The sequence below is a fragment of the Mobula hypostoma genome, chromosome 17 (genome assembly GCF_963921235.1).
Source record: "Mobula hypostoma chromosome 17, sMobHyp1.1, whole genome shotgun sequence".
NCBI classification, from domain to species: domain Eukaryota; kingdom Metazoa; phylum Chordata; class Chondrichthyes; order Myliobatiformes; family Myliobatidae; genus Mobula; species Mobula hypostoma.
The window spans coordinates 43530632-43548142 of NC_086113.1; the positions used below are offsets into that span (position 1 = coordinate 43530632).

At 39.8% G+C, this 17511-nt stretch overlaps 1 protein-coding gene across 10 annotated transcripts in view; it reads right to left on the reverse strand.

Moving 5' to 3' along the window:
• The window catches only part of LOC134357983 (catenin delta-2-like), a 1288623-nt gene that overhangs the window by 177325 nt on the left and 1093787 nt on the right, over positions 1 to 17511 (reverse strand). For all 10 annotated transcript variants that reach the window (XM_063069823.1, XM_063069822.1, XM_063069826.1 and 7 more), the window contains one exon: positions 10124 to 10256. In XM_063069823.1, coding sequence (XP_062925893.1) covers positions 10124 to 10256 — 133 coding nt within the window. The remainder of the gene's footprint in view (positions 1 to 10123; positions 10257 to 17511) is intronic.

The following is a 17511-nucleotide window of genomic DNA, read 5'->3' on the forward strand; positions in this document are numbered from 1 at the left end:
TAAACTTCTTTATGTCACAATAAATAAGTAAACTGTTTGCCCAGATTCTAAGTTCTTGAATTCTCTTGAGACTATACCTCTTTACTACCATCTCTATCTTTGAAAGGTCTCTTAAAAACGCTTTGCCTATATGGGCCAGAATATACTTTAGTTTTAATTACTCATATGCAGCAGCTCAGGGCATTTCAACAATGTATTATAAACGGTATTATTCGATAAAAGATTGGAAATGTGTAAACAGCAGAGGAATTCAAATATTCTCCTCCCTTTCCCTCTACCAATCTACAACACACCACCAAAAAAACTATATCAATTTTGGGGAATACGGGTTTTAATTAACAACTAGAAATAAAGAAGATAAATAATCTGTTTTAGATTAAAACATTTCTGTCCCGAGATTCGTGTATATATAATAGAGGAAGTCTTGGGTGAGTATAAAGGACGACAGTGCAGTGATCGTGCAGTGATAGTGAAGGATAAAGGCTCGAGCCTCTATACCACAAGCATGTTCTTAAAAACAAGTAAGAACTTCATTAGACGTCGAGTCAAAGAATTAACTTTAACAATGACAATGAAAAGTTGACCTCTCTCCCACCACCATCTCACCCTGAAAATTACTACTATGATTAAGTAAATAATGAACAATTGCTGACTTACAATTAAAATAGCTAAACACACTGTAACAATATACTGACCTAGGCAGCTTGAACAATTTTATTCCTGAATGTATAAATTACAATCTAGTGGCAATTATCAAAATGGGAAGTTTGTTTTGTATACTTAATTGTGTATCCTTTGAATGGTGAGGAAATGGAAGTGCCCTTTCATGAAATGTAATTTTATTTCTACAATGATCTCATCAAATGCAAATTACTGCCTTTAATCCAATGCTCTGCTTTATTAAAGAACATGACCAAGAAATTCCTGCAGGCAACTGAAAAAAGGTGGTGTTATGCATTTGAAAATGTGTTTTTACCAGAATAAAGAAATACCACATCCATTGGGAAATTCATTTCCTGACTTTGGTGTGATTTTTGTTTGTCCATGTACTCGTGATCTCCCAAATGACGTCAACAGTGTTATAACACGCAAATCTCAGCTCCACAGTAATTTTCAAAATCAGTGGTCTAAAAACTGGCAGTCCATATTTATTCATGAAACAGTCAAGCCTCAGTAATCCCATTTCCCTCGCCTTCATGTAGAAATCTGATGTTAAGCACAACCTTCCATGTGTCTTGACTACTTTACCCTTGGGAGTCAAGGGCATGGTCAAGTTCATAATTTGAGCAGGACTGCAGGTTGCTGCTGTGGAGCACTGTGGCATCTCACAATTTCCTATTCATTTCTAGTTGGGTGCAGTCATACTAAACTTCATACTCAAACAGAAAATACTTCATCACTTTTTCCTTTTAATCATAGGAGAAGGAAGGGTGACCACAGAAAATACTTGCAACTCCAGGCATTCCCGAATGGCATGCATTTATTGTCTGTACTTGTGTCATATTACTTCTACAGAGACTTCCCTCCTTATATATCCTGGAAATATCCTTTTTGTCCCAAAATCTAATTCAATACTGTCCAAATTACTATTCTTATTTAAATATTACAAAATCACAATGTCATAATAAGTCATTTTGTTGTCAATGCTTGTCTGATTGGATGTTTATGAAATACCCCATACCAAACAGTAAATCACCTTTTTTCTCAACTTTGGTTTCTTTTATAAAACTAATTCATGAAAAGTTGTGTTTCTGGTTCGATCGGCGTTTATGACTCATCCCCAACTGTCCTTCAGATCTGAGCACTGGGTTTTCATGTGGTTTCTTTGGAAGCATTGTTACATTCCTGAGTGTTTTGTTATGCCTCTTCAATACTATTCAGAAGTGAATCATGGGTTTGTGGCCCCAAACTTACTGCAAGGATAAACATACTAAGGTCTGAGTTCGTTCCCAGGCTAATATCACCAATAGTGAGGCCATAGTTCCCATCAGCCAACTTTTTTGGAGAGTCCACGTTATCTGCCAGTCTACTCTGACAGGTAAAGAGATCACCAGACAGAGAAGCCAATTCAAGCCTATGCTCAAACCATCTTTAAGCAACGATTCCTTGGAAACTTTGGCCCATGACTTGAGCCACAAGGTAAAGTTCACTTGTATAAAACTGGGGACAGACCACACTCTGAGTATTGTCTTCAGTTCTAGTCACCTCATTACAAGAAGAGTGTGGAAGCTTTAAGAGGGTGCAGAGGAGCTTTACCAGGACATTGCTGAGATAAGAGGACATGTCTTATGAGGAAATGCAGTGCAAGCTGGGGCTTTTCTCTTTGGAGCGGAGAATGAGATGCAACTTGATAGATATGTATAAGTAATTCGTAAGGCCAGTGATGTTGTGGGGATGGAACTGGACTCGTTCATGGCGGTGTCTGAAAAGAGGATGCTGTCCAAGTTGCATGCCATCTTGGATAATGTCTCCCATCCACTACATAATGTACTGGTTGAGCACAGGAGTACATTCAGCCAGAGACTCATTCCACCGAGATGCAACACAGAGCGTCATAGGAAGTCATTCCTGCCTGTGGCCATCAAACTTTACAACTCCTCCCTTAGAGGGTCAGACACCCTGAGCCAATAGGCTGGTCCTGGACTTATTTCCTGGCGTAATTTACATATTACTATTTAATTATTTATGGTTTTATATTGCTATATTTATACTCTATTCTTTGTTGGTGCAATTGTAACGAAAACCAATTTCCCTCGGGATCAATAAAGTGTGACTATGACTGAGATTATAAAAGGCATAGATAGACTGGACAGGCAGCACCTATTCCCCAGGGCAACAATGGGTAAATGTGAGGAGTATCCTTTTAATGTGGGTGGTGGAAAGTTTACAGGAATGTCAGAAGTAGTTTTTTTAAAAACTGAGAGTGGAAGTTGCCGGGATTGCCTTGCTCGGGGTAGTGGTAGAGACTGATACATTAGGATAGGCATATGGGTGAAAGAAAAATGGAAGATTATAGGCCAGGTAGGAGGGAAGAGTGAGATTGATTGTGGAGCTGGAGAAAGGGACAGCACAATATGGTGGGTCAAAGAGCCTATTCTGTGGTGTACTGTTCGATGTTCTATGACTGCTCAAAATGAAGGAGTACTAATAATGCCATTGAGAACCTGAGGTCCACTTGTCAGAATACAGAGGACCTGCATAAGGGACAGGAGTGGTCATCGTCTCATAAACTATCCATCCGCCCACTCCATCAGGCACATCTTCCCATCTGAAAAACAGTCAACGGCTTCCACACGTCTCATTACTCACAAAGCCCTAATGGAAACAAGTCATTCTCATTCCTGAAGGGTTGTCTGAAAGGAATGGCTAGGCATAATGAATAACTGACTTACTTCTCTGAAGGATATTAGTAAAAAGTGTGTGTCTGTATGTGTTTCAAAGAATGGTCCAGCAGTTTCATGTTCACTATTGTTCACTGTTACAGACTCTAATATTTTATTTCCAATTCTTTACAGTAACTAAAACTGCCTCAACGGCCATGGTAGGATATAAATTCCATTATCCTGATAACAATAATCAGGCCAGTAACCTGACTATTACCCTATTATATGCTTGATTTCTCAGACATTAGAGAGTCCCAATCCAAAAACCATGAAAAAAATTATTTCATGAGCTTCCAACTGCTTTTTATATATTTTCCAATTTGGCAGTCCACTGCACCTCCCAAAGTGAAAGCAGCAACTATACGCAAGACTACCATCTGATAACAAGTTATTTCAATTGTACCAAAACTCCTTTCTGAGATTTTTGAATCTTTCAAACTCAGCACTCCACTGTGCAAATCCCATAGAGAGGAATTCACAGTTCAACTGGAGTATCTACTAATCAATTTATTTATTAGCTCTTTAATGCAATACAAGCAGTCCAAGTTAAATAATGATGCTGTTCCTGAGAATAGGCCACGGGTTTATTTCTTGGTACGTCGGAAACATCGACTTTCTGTAACTACTCATATTGTATCTACATGCTCTTGTTATAACCATTTCATTCATTTGAATATTCAGCAAAAACATGACCCATAATTAAACTGAAGAAATATACAGCCGTGGCAACTTTATCAGGCACTCCCTGTACCTAATAAAGTGGACACCAAGTGCACGTTCATTATCTTCTACTGCTGTAGCCTATCCACTTCAAGATTCAATATGTTGTGTGCTCAGAAATGACCTTTTGCACTGGTGTAATGTGTGGTTATTTGAGTTACTGTCACCTTCATGTCAGCCTGAACCGTTCCTGTCATTTTTCTCTGATCTCTCTTATTAACAAGGTGCTTCTGCCCACAGAATTGCTGCTCACTGAATGTCTTTTTTTGTTTTTTGCACCATTCTCTGTCAACTTTAGAGACTGTTGTTTATGAAGACCTTAGGAGATTAGCAGTTTCTGAGGGACTCAAACCACCCCTTCTCCAACAATAATTCCATGGTCAAAGTCTCTTGGACCACACTGCTTCCCCATTCTGATGTTTGATCTGAACATCTTGACCACGTCTGCATGTTGTCATGCATTGAGTTGCTGCCACGTGCTTGGCTAATTAGACATTTGCGTAAACGAGCAGGTGTACAGGGAAACCTAACTCAGTGGCTGCTATGTATATATTGTGTCTATTAATTAATGAATACCATGAGACATGCTATTATGACTATCTTGAAAATGTTTTGAAAATGTGCGGGAGTATTTGCCTCAATTCAGATGACCATAAATCAGACTGTCCGTAAACCAGAGGAGCCCAAGAGTGTATTCTATCATCCATCAGCATCCTCTGTTCTTTGATGAGGGCAAGTTAATACAGAAAAGTTTCGCAAACACGGATGTGAACAGACGCAACGTTTTTGCTGTTATATTGAGAACTGATGAGGTTTATTCAAGGAACGCTTCTGAAATGAGAGCTAAGTTATTCCTCATAATATTTCTCTTGTTCCAAACTCCTTGCAGCAATAATATCATGAAAGCTGAAAGCACTTATCCTAATAATTAATTGATAAGAATAGATTCATCGAAAAGTACAACACAGAAACAGGCCCTTTGGCCCATCTAGTCCATGCCAAACCATTTAAACTTCTCATTGATAAAATATACATTCATCTTCTGGCACAGCTGTTAGTTTGTGTCCATTGTCAGTTTCAGCAAACAGATGCATCCCAAGGTTCAAAACACAACCCTTTTTGATCATGGACTCACTCTCTGATAAGCAAGAAATTACTTATTTTTAAGACATCAAACCCTGAAGTGGATAGACTAGTGACAGAAGACCACAAACGTACACTCAATGTCCATTTTATTAGGTATAGGAAGTACCTAATAAAGTAGACCACTGGGCGCATATTTCATTATGAAACCCTTTTTACTGGGCATCTCTAGAATCATGGTTCTTTTAACCCCTCGCTAACTACCACTGGATTCAGCGATGAGAAAACCACCTTTCGCAAACTCCTTCCATCTAGGGTCGGTATAACTTGGTCCCAACAAAACCGGAAAATTGGAATGTCTTGACCACCTGAACCCCAATTTCTGCGAATACTGCATAAATACAGTTCCCATGCAATTAGCTGTCAGATCATACACTGCATACAATTATAAAGAAAGTATATTTAGAAATTTCAGCTTTATTGAAAGTTAGCAAGAATAAGAAAAGAAAAAAAATTAAAAAGGCCCATTACAATTAAACCAGTCCAAATGTGCAGCTAAGTTGGAGCTCATCTCGATGGTGCCTTTAACTCATGCACTGGACCCATGGTCTGCGTGAAAGCACAAACCACTTTCTGATTGTTGTTTGAAATCTATCTCAAACAAATGGGCTCCCCCACAGGAGCATTGGTCCTTCCTCCTTAAAGCCATTCAGCTGCACAAAGCACCTTGTGCAACAGGGACAGCATCCTCAGCCATCTTCCCTCCCGTCTTCTCCCAGCAACAGCCAAAAAGACCTCAATCCATATCAATGTCCATCACAAAAACCTCTCCACCTAGCCTTCTCCAGAACCTTCTCCCAATACCACCATCCTGATTGGCTGACACAACATTCCTAAGTTGAACAACGTAGTCCCTTTTCTTTAACTCAAACCCAAACAGGCTGAAAGCAGAACAGACTGCTCTTACAGAACCGCTAAAATGAAATACCTACAGCACAGCAGAAAAAATCTTAATCACATCGTTAGTTAGTTTAATTATGGGTAGTAGGCAGAATATTCAATTGAATGAAATAGTTATTACAAGAAATTTGGATAAATTATGTTCCATTTCTACATTCACAAAACTTACAAAAGTCAACCTAAACATAGTGCTAGCATCAAAGACCAACCAAATGATGCACTTTTAAGTAAATGCACATCAGGAATGAAAATCAGGAACAAACGTTTATCAGCTCACACAGAGGCAAGGGAAAAAAAGCTTCATAAGAATTGGGATACTGTATATATAGCAGAGTCTTGGATGTGTTGAATTTTATGGAGAGCAGAAAGCAGAGAAACATCCAAGCAGGTGCTAAGATAGGCATGGATGAATGGAGGATAAACAGAGACAGGAGCAGCAGTTGCATGCAATGTGAATGAGGTAGAATTGGCAGCTTTGATGGTAGAAAGAATGCAAATTTGAAAGTCTACCCTGGAACAGGAAACGAGGACTTGAATAGCTAGGTTCATCTTCAGAAGCAGGTAGAGTGGTAGGTAGTAAACTGAATTAAAGTCAATAGTATTGCTGAATTGAATAATTGGTTTAAGGAGATTTCTCTTCATCCAGCGCTTGTTCCTTTGCAAGTAGCAAGACAAAATCTGAGGCAGTGAGGCAATCAAGTCAAATCTAATATAGACTTTTCAGACGATGACACCATGATGCAAGGAGTTAAACTGTTTCGGAAAAAAATTTCAAAATCTAAGGCCTAGGTAGCTGAAAGTACAGCCACCTTCAGCGGAGCAATGAAAGCAGGGACGTGAAGAAAGCTGTAACTAGAAGTCTTCCAAGTATGGTAGGGTTGGAACAATTTAAGATATATGTAGGAGAAAGACTATATAAGTACTTCAACACAAGACTTAAATCTGAGGGGCTGGTGAAACTGATGCTGTAGAAATGATATGAAGCTTAAAAAAACATACAGTTGGTATCTCACTGTAATTCTTCACATTAAATAAAGGCTATCATGACTCCATTATTTAATTTCTGCTATTTTCAAACTCCAGCAATGCCGTGAAGAGTAAGGAAAAAAGCTCTTCAAGGAAGCTGGTTAATGTATTCACACCAGGAACTACATATTGATGTTAAATAATTGGCTACAACTGACATTAATATAATATAAATCTCCTCATAAAACATACACTCAAGCTGTTTTGAAGAAAATGATTTGAAGAAAGGGTATGCTCTAAAAGCTGTTTTATTTCCTCCATACAAAATACCTTCAGAAATGTACATCAATTGAACACAGTTATAAGGCTCAAAAAGCAACATATATCTGAAACATTCTGTGCTTTGTGTTATTGTATAACTCAAATGGGCAAAAGTATACAGGATGTTTCTCCACCACTCCACACCTTGTGGTTGTGGCTTGAACTAGCCCTCTGGCTACTGTATGTTTCCTGAGGTCCTGCTGACATTCTGGAACAGTCATTTCAAGAGGTGAAGCAGACCATGAGTGCCAATCCGACCCAGGTGGCAGGAAGTGACAACTATCTGTCCTGACGGCCTTCTGACGGATTGTGCTGCCAGGTGACCATTGATGAACAGAGACACACGTTAATATATGTATCTACACTTAAAAATTAATGGAAAGTAATTCCACAGAAGCACATTTAACATGGAAGTAACAACAGTGGTGTTAATTACAATAACATTTAAGGAAACCATTTTAATGGATACACCTAAGAGCATATCAAAGCGGTGGGGTCTGGCTCCAAAAACAATGCTTGGCCAATCTAAGTGGCGGGCCGGATTGAAAAGGTCAGGGTGTTGGATTCAGCTTGCTGCTTGGCGAGGTTTACTCACCTCTGCGCTGAACTGAGGCTGTGGCCTGCATCTAAAGCACTCCTGGCGCAGCTGCAGTGGTGACTGGCTTTCTGTGTGTGAACTCACTTTTATGAACTTTAGTTCTGAATGTTATTTGCTTACTTTTTATTGTTTGCACAATTTGTTCTTTATTTTTGTACATTGTGTTTGACGGTCTTTTTTAATGGGTTCTATTGGGTTTCTTTTTTTGTGACTGCCTGTAAGGAGACAAATCTTGAAGGTGTATATAGTACAACTTCAGTACTTCCATTCAATTGAGGTGCAGTTGGTCCCCTTGACTAACTATGCAATGCCGTGGACTCCGTGACAAGTGGAGGACAGAATGAGAAGTCAGAATTCCTTGCTGGTACGTGCACTAAAGAAAGTCATTGATCCTCTATAGAACCACTGACTAGGTGGCAATGCAACCCAGTTAAACATTGGATCGATTGCTTTGAACAGCTTCTTATGTTCAATTAACTTGACCAATATGATTCAGTTCTGTTGCTGAATAAGTCTGACATTCTATATACTATAAATACATAGGTTAAAATGTGGAAAGCCAGACTAAAAAGCAGATGGTTCTTTTGGATGTTCAGGTTTTGGTTTCATAAATGCTGGGACAGTTTAACAATATTACAATTTCCAAGACACATAAAAAATCCAAATGCAGCAGACACTTCTTGGATTTAAGCTCCACTGGGTTAAACCTCCCCTTTAAAACCTGAGAGGCTACTCTGTAAATAAACAACGAAATAAAACTGCAGCATCTTCCTGAACATCACGTCAATGTCATGAGGTAAAAAGTGTGTTGCTAATTTGTGCATCGCAAGTTCTCTCACACAACTGCGCGATTATGAAAAGGTCTGCACCATGACTGTGGTTGTCAGATAAATGCTGGCCAGAACAGAGGCAGACTGCCTTGTTCATCTTTGAATGGTGGCATGGGAGACACCTGTGGATTACGTAAATGTCAATTAAACATCTTACATGCAATTTAACATCTCACCTCTAATACACACCTCCAACTGCACTCCCTCAATACCAAAGTAATGTCTCAGCATTCAAGCCTCTACAATGAGAGTTAACCGTGCACATCCTGGTTCAGAAGTACATGTGTTGATAAGAAGCACCAAGTAACACAATATATGTGGCAGGGTGAAGCAGCACAGTGGCACAACTGTGAAGCTGTTAAAGCAGCCTGTGTTCAACCTGACCTCTTCTGCTTGCACATTCGCTGTGACAAATAGATTTCCCCTGGGTGTGCCAATTTCCTCCCAAATCCCAGTGATGTGCAGGTTGCCGGGTGAATCAGCCACTGTAAATGGCCCCTAGCGTATGTGATAGAATCTGAGGTACGGTAAATTGATGGAAAGGTGGGAGGAATAAATGCGGTATTAGCGTAGGACTGACTAGGTGGGATGAAGGGCTTGTTTCTGTGTTGGATTCTACAGCTGCAGGCATTACAAAAAACTATGTCGAAAATGCCATCCCCATCACTGTACAAGTCCAGACATTACTTCATAAACATTGGGAGCTATTTGCTCCTGACAACACAAGGGCAGAAACACACCTTTGCTTTTGACTAAATTGGCATAAACAAAGTTGCACGTTAAGTTACTATGTGCTTCCACTTTGTTACTGAGACATTGACATCATCCCCATAGCACAGTGGGGCACATACAGTACTGAGAACCACACCAATAATCCAAACTAGCTCCTCTCACTGGCAACTGCTGACAGACAGATAAAGTTGCAATGTGGCTAGTATATGAACACATCTTGTTTGTTTCCACCTCCTTATATAATGATAAACTGAATAAACAGCAGTTAAAGCTATAATTAGCAAATATCACCTTCTGCTTACTCCAGCATTAATAATAATCATTTTTGAAGCTGATAAGAGACTGACAGAATCACTGTCACACGCGTGGATGTTTTAATAGGATTTCAATCCCACCACTTGTGCTGGAAAAGCATTGAGGTTTTCACCAAATGGGGAAAAAGTTTCTCCACAGCTGGGAACGGCAGGTCAAACAGTGCAACTCTTGAGATTATTCACTTAATGTAACGATTAATTCCATCGGGTACTCACCTCTGCCTTGATCTTATTGTCTCCGAAGCACAGGTGCTGGAGGTAGGCTGCTGCGTTGGATTGCACTGAAGGGAACTGATGTTGCAACATCTGAATGACCTCTGGCAGCTCAGGATCCCGCCAGCCAAACTCCCTGTAAACATCCACATATTGTGAAAAATGTATGTAACACTTCCATTAAAATGATTCTGCATTATTCTAGATCTAATTTATGCAGTAAGGCATGCAATATTTTCTGAACACTGCACAGCCACCTTAAATAAATGCATTCTATATTATTCTGCATGTTTGCTTGTTTTTTAGATGCTGGAAGTGAACTCTGATATGGGCATTACATATCTCACCATACACGAATTAGACTTCATTAAAGACACTTAAATCCTGTCAATGAACTATATCATGATTAAACCTGTCCATGAAATCTCCCTGGAGATGATAAATTTTTGTACTCTCAGGATCCAACAGCACATAATGTTCCGGCCTCCAGAGGTACAGTTCACTTTGTATGCAGTTTGTTTTGTATGAATATCACTTTCTGTATGTAAGCTGTGTTTTATAGCATTACCTGCACGGGTAATTTGAATTTCATTTTGAAGCACACAGTGGAAAGACATCTATCTCCATCCTCTCTATCTGCCCTTGAAACAGCAATATCTGTGAGTCTTAAGTTTTGTTAATATCGGTAAACATTTATTAGATGTATTTTGAAGGAAGTACAAGTTTATCATTTATTGTCGTACGATGAGTTTATTCTTCTTTACACAGCATAGTTAAGGAGTATTGGATGTGTGTATTACCTTAATTAACAGTGACTGTGAGAATAATACAGTATTAGTATATTCAGATGCACAATGATTCTGTACTGAATTTAATACATATTTTACTTAACTTTCTGCAGTTACACAAGTAAGGTCTCATTAAATGCCCTGAAGGATGCTTCCATCTCAGGTGATTTTTGGGAAGTTGTTTCACTCACTGCACATATCTGCACTGTGAGGGCAGTAGAGATACCTATTAAAAGTGGTTTGAAATGCAATGAGAGGGACAACATACCTATAGATAAACACACATCAGCCAAAGAAATGAAGAAATGAAAATGAATTAACAGCAATATTGGTACTGCAGTAAGATATTCAGACCCTCAAGCAATTTCCTTCATTCACTGATATCATATCCCAACTCTACCAATTTAAATTCGCTCCATAATGGTCCTATTTACAAATCACAGACCTAAAGTTAATAACTGAGCAAACAACTGCTGTTTCCTGTGACAGTGTGGGTTGCAATTCTACTGCCATTTGTGTAAAAGAGTTTAAACAATGACCCTCCTCTCGACCCGACAACGATCAGAAAATAAATCCCCTTGTCAATCTAATCAATTACTTCCAATATGTAAAAAAACACAAATCATAAGGAAACTAAGTTGAAGCAAAAGCTGGCCATTTGGCACCACACCTGCCTCCACCCTTGAGCAACACCATGGCTAATCTTAACTCAGCATCACTTTCCCAACCAATCCCACTGTAGCGGCCAATTCTAACCAAACCAAATTGCTGCGGCTGGCGACCCCCACGGATTTGTTATACTTGTATGACATGCCCTCAGCTGCAATAATGATTGCTTCAAAAGTCGAAGATACGCATTTGATCCTTTATGAGCAATTAGCAAACATACAATCTTGAAGCAATGAAACCTAAGCGTACCCAAATGTAAGTTAAGTGTAATTGAAATGACATCTGTCAGCTCCCTGCTGCAAACCACCACAATGCACGAATATGTAACTTATTCCCTTTGCTTTTACCACACCCGCCATCCACTCATGTGAGTAGTTACCATAATAAATGTGCACAGAAGAGTACAATGCTGATAGAGAAGAGATGCCTTGGCTCCTTCACTCATAATTCCCTCATTGCCAAAAGAGCTATGTCTTCATCTGTGTCTTGAGTATTACTTAGCAAGTGAGCCTCCACAGTTTTGTTGGGCTCTGAATTCCAATTATTCACAGTCTTCTAGATGAAGAAATTTCTCTCACACACACAAAAAATGTAAAAATTTGTAAAACAGATAGTCATTCAGGCCACCATCAGTGGTAAGAGAACGAGAGATATTTCAGCTCAGAGAACCTTGGTCTGCTGAAGTGACCAAGTCATCCCTCCCACATCGGTATTTAACCCCGTAAGCAGCCAAAGAGCTCCACCTGCCTATTCACCTCCGCCCTCACCTCCATCAACGCCCCAAACAATCCTTCCAGGTGAGGCAACACTTCACCTACGAATCTGCTGGGGTCGCCTATTGTGTCTGGTGCTCCCAAAGTGTCCTCCTCTACATTGGTGAGACCTGTCGTAAATTGGGACACCGCTTCATTGAGCGCCTCTGCTCCCTCCATCAAAAGCAGAACATTTTAATTCCAATTCCCTTTCCTGTTCTGACGTGTCGGTCCATGGCCTCCTCTTGTGCCACAATGAGGCCACCCTCAGGGTGAAGGAGCAACACCTTATATTCTGTCTGGATAGCCTCTAACCTGAAGGCATGAATATCAATTTCTCCATCCGGTATAGATATTTGATTCTTCCCCTCTCCCTTTTCTTCTATTTTCCACTCTGGCCTCTTACTCAATTGCCTATCACTCTCCCTGGTGTCCCTCCTCCTTCCCTTTCTCCTGTGGTTCACTCTCCTCCCCTATCAGATTCCTTCCTTTCCAACCCTTTATCTGCTCCCCCCCCCACCACTTTCCGCTTTCCTCCTGGCTTCACCATTCACCTTCCTACTATCCTCCTTCCCCTTCCCCCCACCTTTTTATTCTGGCACCTTCCCCTTCCTTTCTAGTCCTGAAGAAGGGTGCAGGCCCCAAAACGTGGACTGTTTCTTCATTTCCATGGACCTGCTGAGTTCCTCCAGCATCTTGTGTGTGTTGCTTTGGACATCCAGCATTTGCAGAATTTCTTGTGTTTATGATCCACAGTATTTTTTTGATTTTCACTTACTTGAATATATATTTTCTCTTCTCTGCACTAAATGCCTAACCCCTTATTCTGAAACTCTTGCAACTGTTTATAGACATCCCAGCTAGAGGAAGTGTCATGCTCACACCTACCTTGTCAAGCCTCTAATGAATTTTAAAAAAACCTCTCATTCTTCTAAATGAGTATTAGTACATAGCACAGTCTATTCAAATTATCCTTGTATCACAAGGTATTTGCACTTCATGAATTAATCTACTGTACTCCATTTATTTTTCCTTTGCAGTATATATATCTTTTCTTACGTAATAAGAGTAGACTTGACCACAATATTTCAAATGTGGTCTCACACTAGGACCGTAATATGACTGGAGTAAGACGTCCTTAGTCTTGCACTCAATCCCCTCCCTGAAGTAAAGATCAACATACTATTTGTCTTTGTAATTGCTTGTTATTTCTGCACATTTTATTTCAGTGATTGTGTACAAGAATTTCCAAATCCTGCTGAACATAAGCACTTCTCAATCTCTAACTATTTAAAAAATTTTCCTCTTTTCCTACTAAATTTTTGTTGTCATTTTTCAGCATGAGATTCCACCTGCCTTTTCATCTATTTGCTTAACCTTAGCCTTAAGAACATTAAATCCCATAGTACAAGCTTTTAAACCCTGGTAACATTCTGATGAATTCCCCCAAGCCATTGTACCCTTGCTAGGTGTGATTCCTTTAACCAGCAAGAGTGGTCTAGATGATGTCCAAATCTACAAAATTGAAAATAACTCACAAATGTCAATTTTGATATCCCATTCCTCTAATTTCAAAGTTTCAAAGTACATTTATTAACAAAGTATGCATATAGTATACAACTCTGAGATTTGCCCTCCCACAGGAAGCTGTGAAACAAAGATACACACTGGAATCCATTTAAACAAAACATCAAACACCTGACAAACAAAAGAAGATATCACACAAACAGCAAAAAAAAAACAAGCAAATAACCTGCAGAATATTAAACATCAAACCGCAGAGAGCCTGAAACGGTCCAGGAATGACAGCCACCGAGTCACTTCAGTTTAGCACTGCAGACCACAGCCGCAGAGACAGTTCCATGCCGAAGTGGCTCAATCAGATCGTGCTAATAGCAAAAAAGGGTAGCCAGAAACCCAAGGTACATGGACTGCAGAGTCCTCCAAAAACGAGTCCACAAAGTCTATCATTTTATTTGTGAATTTGATTTTTCCTGCACCAACTAATAGTTATATGCTTACATTGACTACAGGACCTTAGAAAGCCTGTGAACCCCCAGTGTTTCAAACCATTCTCTACTCTTGGAAATAATGAGGATCTATAACTTCCTCACAGCAAAATAAATGCTTGAGGTACAAAAATGTATGAAGTATAGATTTTAAAATTGTATAAATTGCAGAAAACACAATGGCCCAGATTTTGTTATCATTCTACATGACAATGCTGGCAACTGGCCATACAAATACTGCTAATACTGCATGCTGTTGGAGCAGTGTTGCCAGGATAATCAAGGACGACCCACCCAGCCAACACACTTTTCGCCCGTCTTCCCTCCAGGAGAAGGCTCAGGAGCTTGAAGACTCGTATGGCCAGATTTGGGAACAGCTTCTTTCCAACTGTGATAAGACTGCTGAACGGATCCTGACCTGGATCTGGGCCGTACCCTCCAAATATCCGGACCTACCTCTCGTTTTTTTTGCACTACCTTACTATTTCTATTTTCTATTACATTTTCTATTTAGGATTTATAATTTAAATTTTTAATATTTACTATCAATTTGTACACCAGGGAGCGGGAAGCGCAGAATCAAATATCACTGTGATGATTGTACGTTCTAGTATCAATTGTTTGGCGACAATTAATTATAAAGTATAATTAATTAATGTGGAAGTCCCACCCTCGCAGAACAAAATCCAGTGCTTCCTTTTACAATGTTTAGAATTATTTAGTGATTTTACTTCATCTGTTTTTCAAAAGAAAATAATAAAACTTGCAATCATAGTTGTTAAATATTTCAGAATGGTGAGGACATTTGATATACATTGACAAATGTAACAGCTGGCAAAAGTTGGAGGTACGGCTTTGTCAAATTTTAAAGCTTATCAGAGTAGGGTGTTCTGATTTATCATCTTGTCATTTGGGGTCCTGCTTCCACTCACTCCCTTACCAGTTAGCTTCAGGATAGTTTTGGCCAACAAGACTGGCCTATCAGGGCTGGAGGGAATACACCAGGAGCAATGTGGAATGCAAGAGACAAGGTCAAGTGGCCAGCCGCACTCAAGGGAAGTCTGTGCCTGTGTCTTGATTCAGTCACTGATTTGATGGAGACCTGGAAATTATGTTCATTGAGACCAGACTGCATGGCATAAACTGAGTCAAAGTACAAAGTGAAATATTCAGTGAAGGGTTGGCTAGGATTAAACAAAGGGTAACAGAGACCAACCATGAAAATGGAACTGAGTTGGACAGAACCAACAATCTCCAGAAGCATCTGAGTAACTTAAAAGATTAACTATCACCAAACAGTGCAAATGATGCTAAAACAGCATACTACACACAATATATCCACTGTACAAATCTGGACATTTCATAATCCTCCTTTACAACATTCACAACTCATGGAATTGTTGCAACATTTATCTGGAAACTCAGTTGTCACATTTCCATTGGGTTAATTTTTTAAAAATTTATGTTTCAGCTCAAGCAATGTCAGGATGCCCATGGCAACTTAAATACATCTTCAATCATAGTGATTATTGCTGTAATATAGAAGAGGTCAAATACCTACAAACAACAATGAGAAAATGATCACATACGTTTTTCCCCTTAATAAAGTTAGTCCTGCACTGGGGTCTTTATCATTCACCTGAGAACACAGACAACATCTTGGTTTAATAGCTCACCCAACTAATGTCGTCTCCAAAATCACCCTAATAAAATGCTGCTCCAGATTATAGATTCACAGAGTTATGCAGCACAGAAACATACACTTTGGCCCAATTTGTCCATGCCAATCAAGGTACCGAGTTGAACGAATCCCATAATGCTCTAATCCTTTCCAATCTATGTACCTGTCTATATAACTTTTAAACATCACAATTGCACCCACCTCTACCACTTCCTCTGGCAGCTCATTCCACATACCACTCCTCAGTTCTCCTTAAGTCATTCTCAACCCACTTTAAAACTATACCCTCTGTTCTTAGACTCCCCTGAGAAAAAGGCTGTGACTTTCTAGCCCATCAATGCGTAATTCCATGAACCTCTAAAAGTTCATCCCTCAGCCTTCTAGCACCAGGGAAAACAATCCCTGTCTATCAAATGTCTCCTACCTCATGTCTCTCTTCTGCACTCTTTGCATAGTGACCAGAATTTCGCACAATATTTCAAATGTAGTCTCACCATCAGCTCACTTTTCACTTAAGACTGTGACACCATATTCAAGATTGCTAATGTCACTAGCCAAATCAATGTGGTGATGAATCAGCATATAGGAGGGAGATTGAAAATCTGGCTGAGTGGTGCCACGACAACAACCTCTCACTCAATGACAGCGAGACCAAGGAGATGACTATTGAGTTCATTGGGAGGAAACTGGAAGTCAATGAGTGAGTCCTCATTGGAGGATCAGAGTAGGAGAAGATCAGCAACTTTAAATTTCTCAGTGTTATGCAATGTTGGCATTCATTTCTAGAGGAATAGAGCATAGGAGCAGGGATGTGATGTTGAGATCTCACTTGGAGTACTGTGGGCAGTTTTGGTCTCCTTATTTAAGAAAGGATGTGCTGACGTTGGAGAGGGTACAGAGAAGATTCACTAGAATGATTCCGGGAATGAGAGGGTTAACATATGAGGAACGTTTGTCCGCTCTTGGACTGTATTCCTTGGAGTTTGGAAGAATGAGGGGAGACCTCATAGAAACATTTTGAATATTGAAAGGCATGGACAGAGTGGATGTGGCAAAGTTGTTTCCCATCATGGGGGGGTCTAGTACGAGAGGGCATGACTTAAGGATTGAAGGGCGCCCATTCAGAACAGAAATGCAAAGAAATTTTTTTAGTCAGAGGATGGTGAATCTATGGAATTTGTTGCCACAGGCAGCAGTGGAGGCCAAGTCATTGGGTGTATTTAAGGCAGAGATTGATAGGTATCTGAGCAGCCAGGGCATCAAAGGTTATGGTGAGAAGGTGGAGGAGTGGGACTAAATGGGAGAATGGATCAGCTCATGATAAAATGGTGGAGCAGTCTCGATGGGCCGAATGGCCGACTTCTGCTCCTTTGTCTTATGGTCTTATAATTTCAAAGGATCTGTCCTGGGTTCAGCACACAAGTGTCATTAGGAAGAAAGAACAGCAGTGCCTCTGCTTTCTTAAGTTTGCCAAGTTTTGGCATGTCGACTG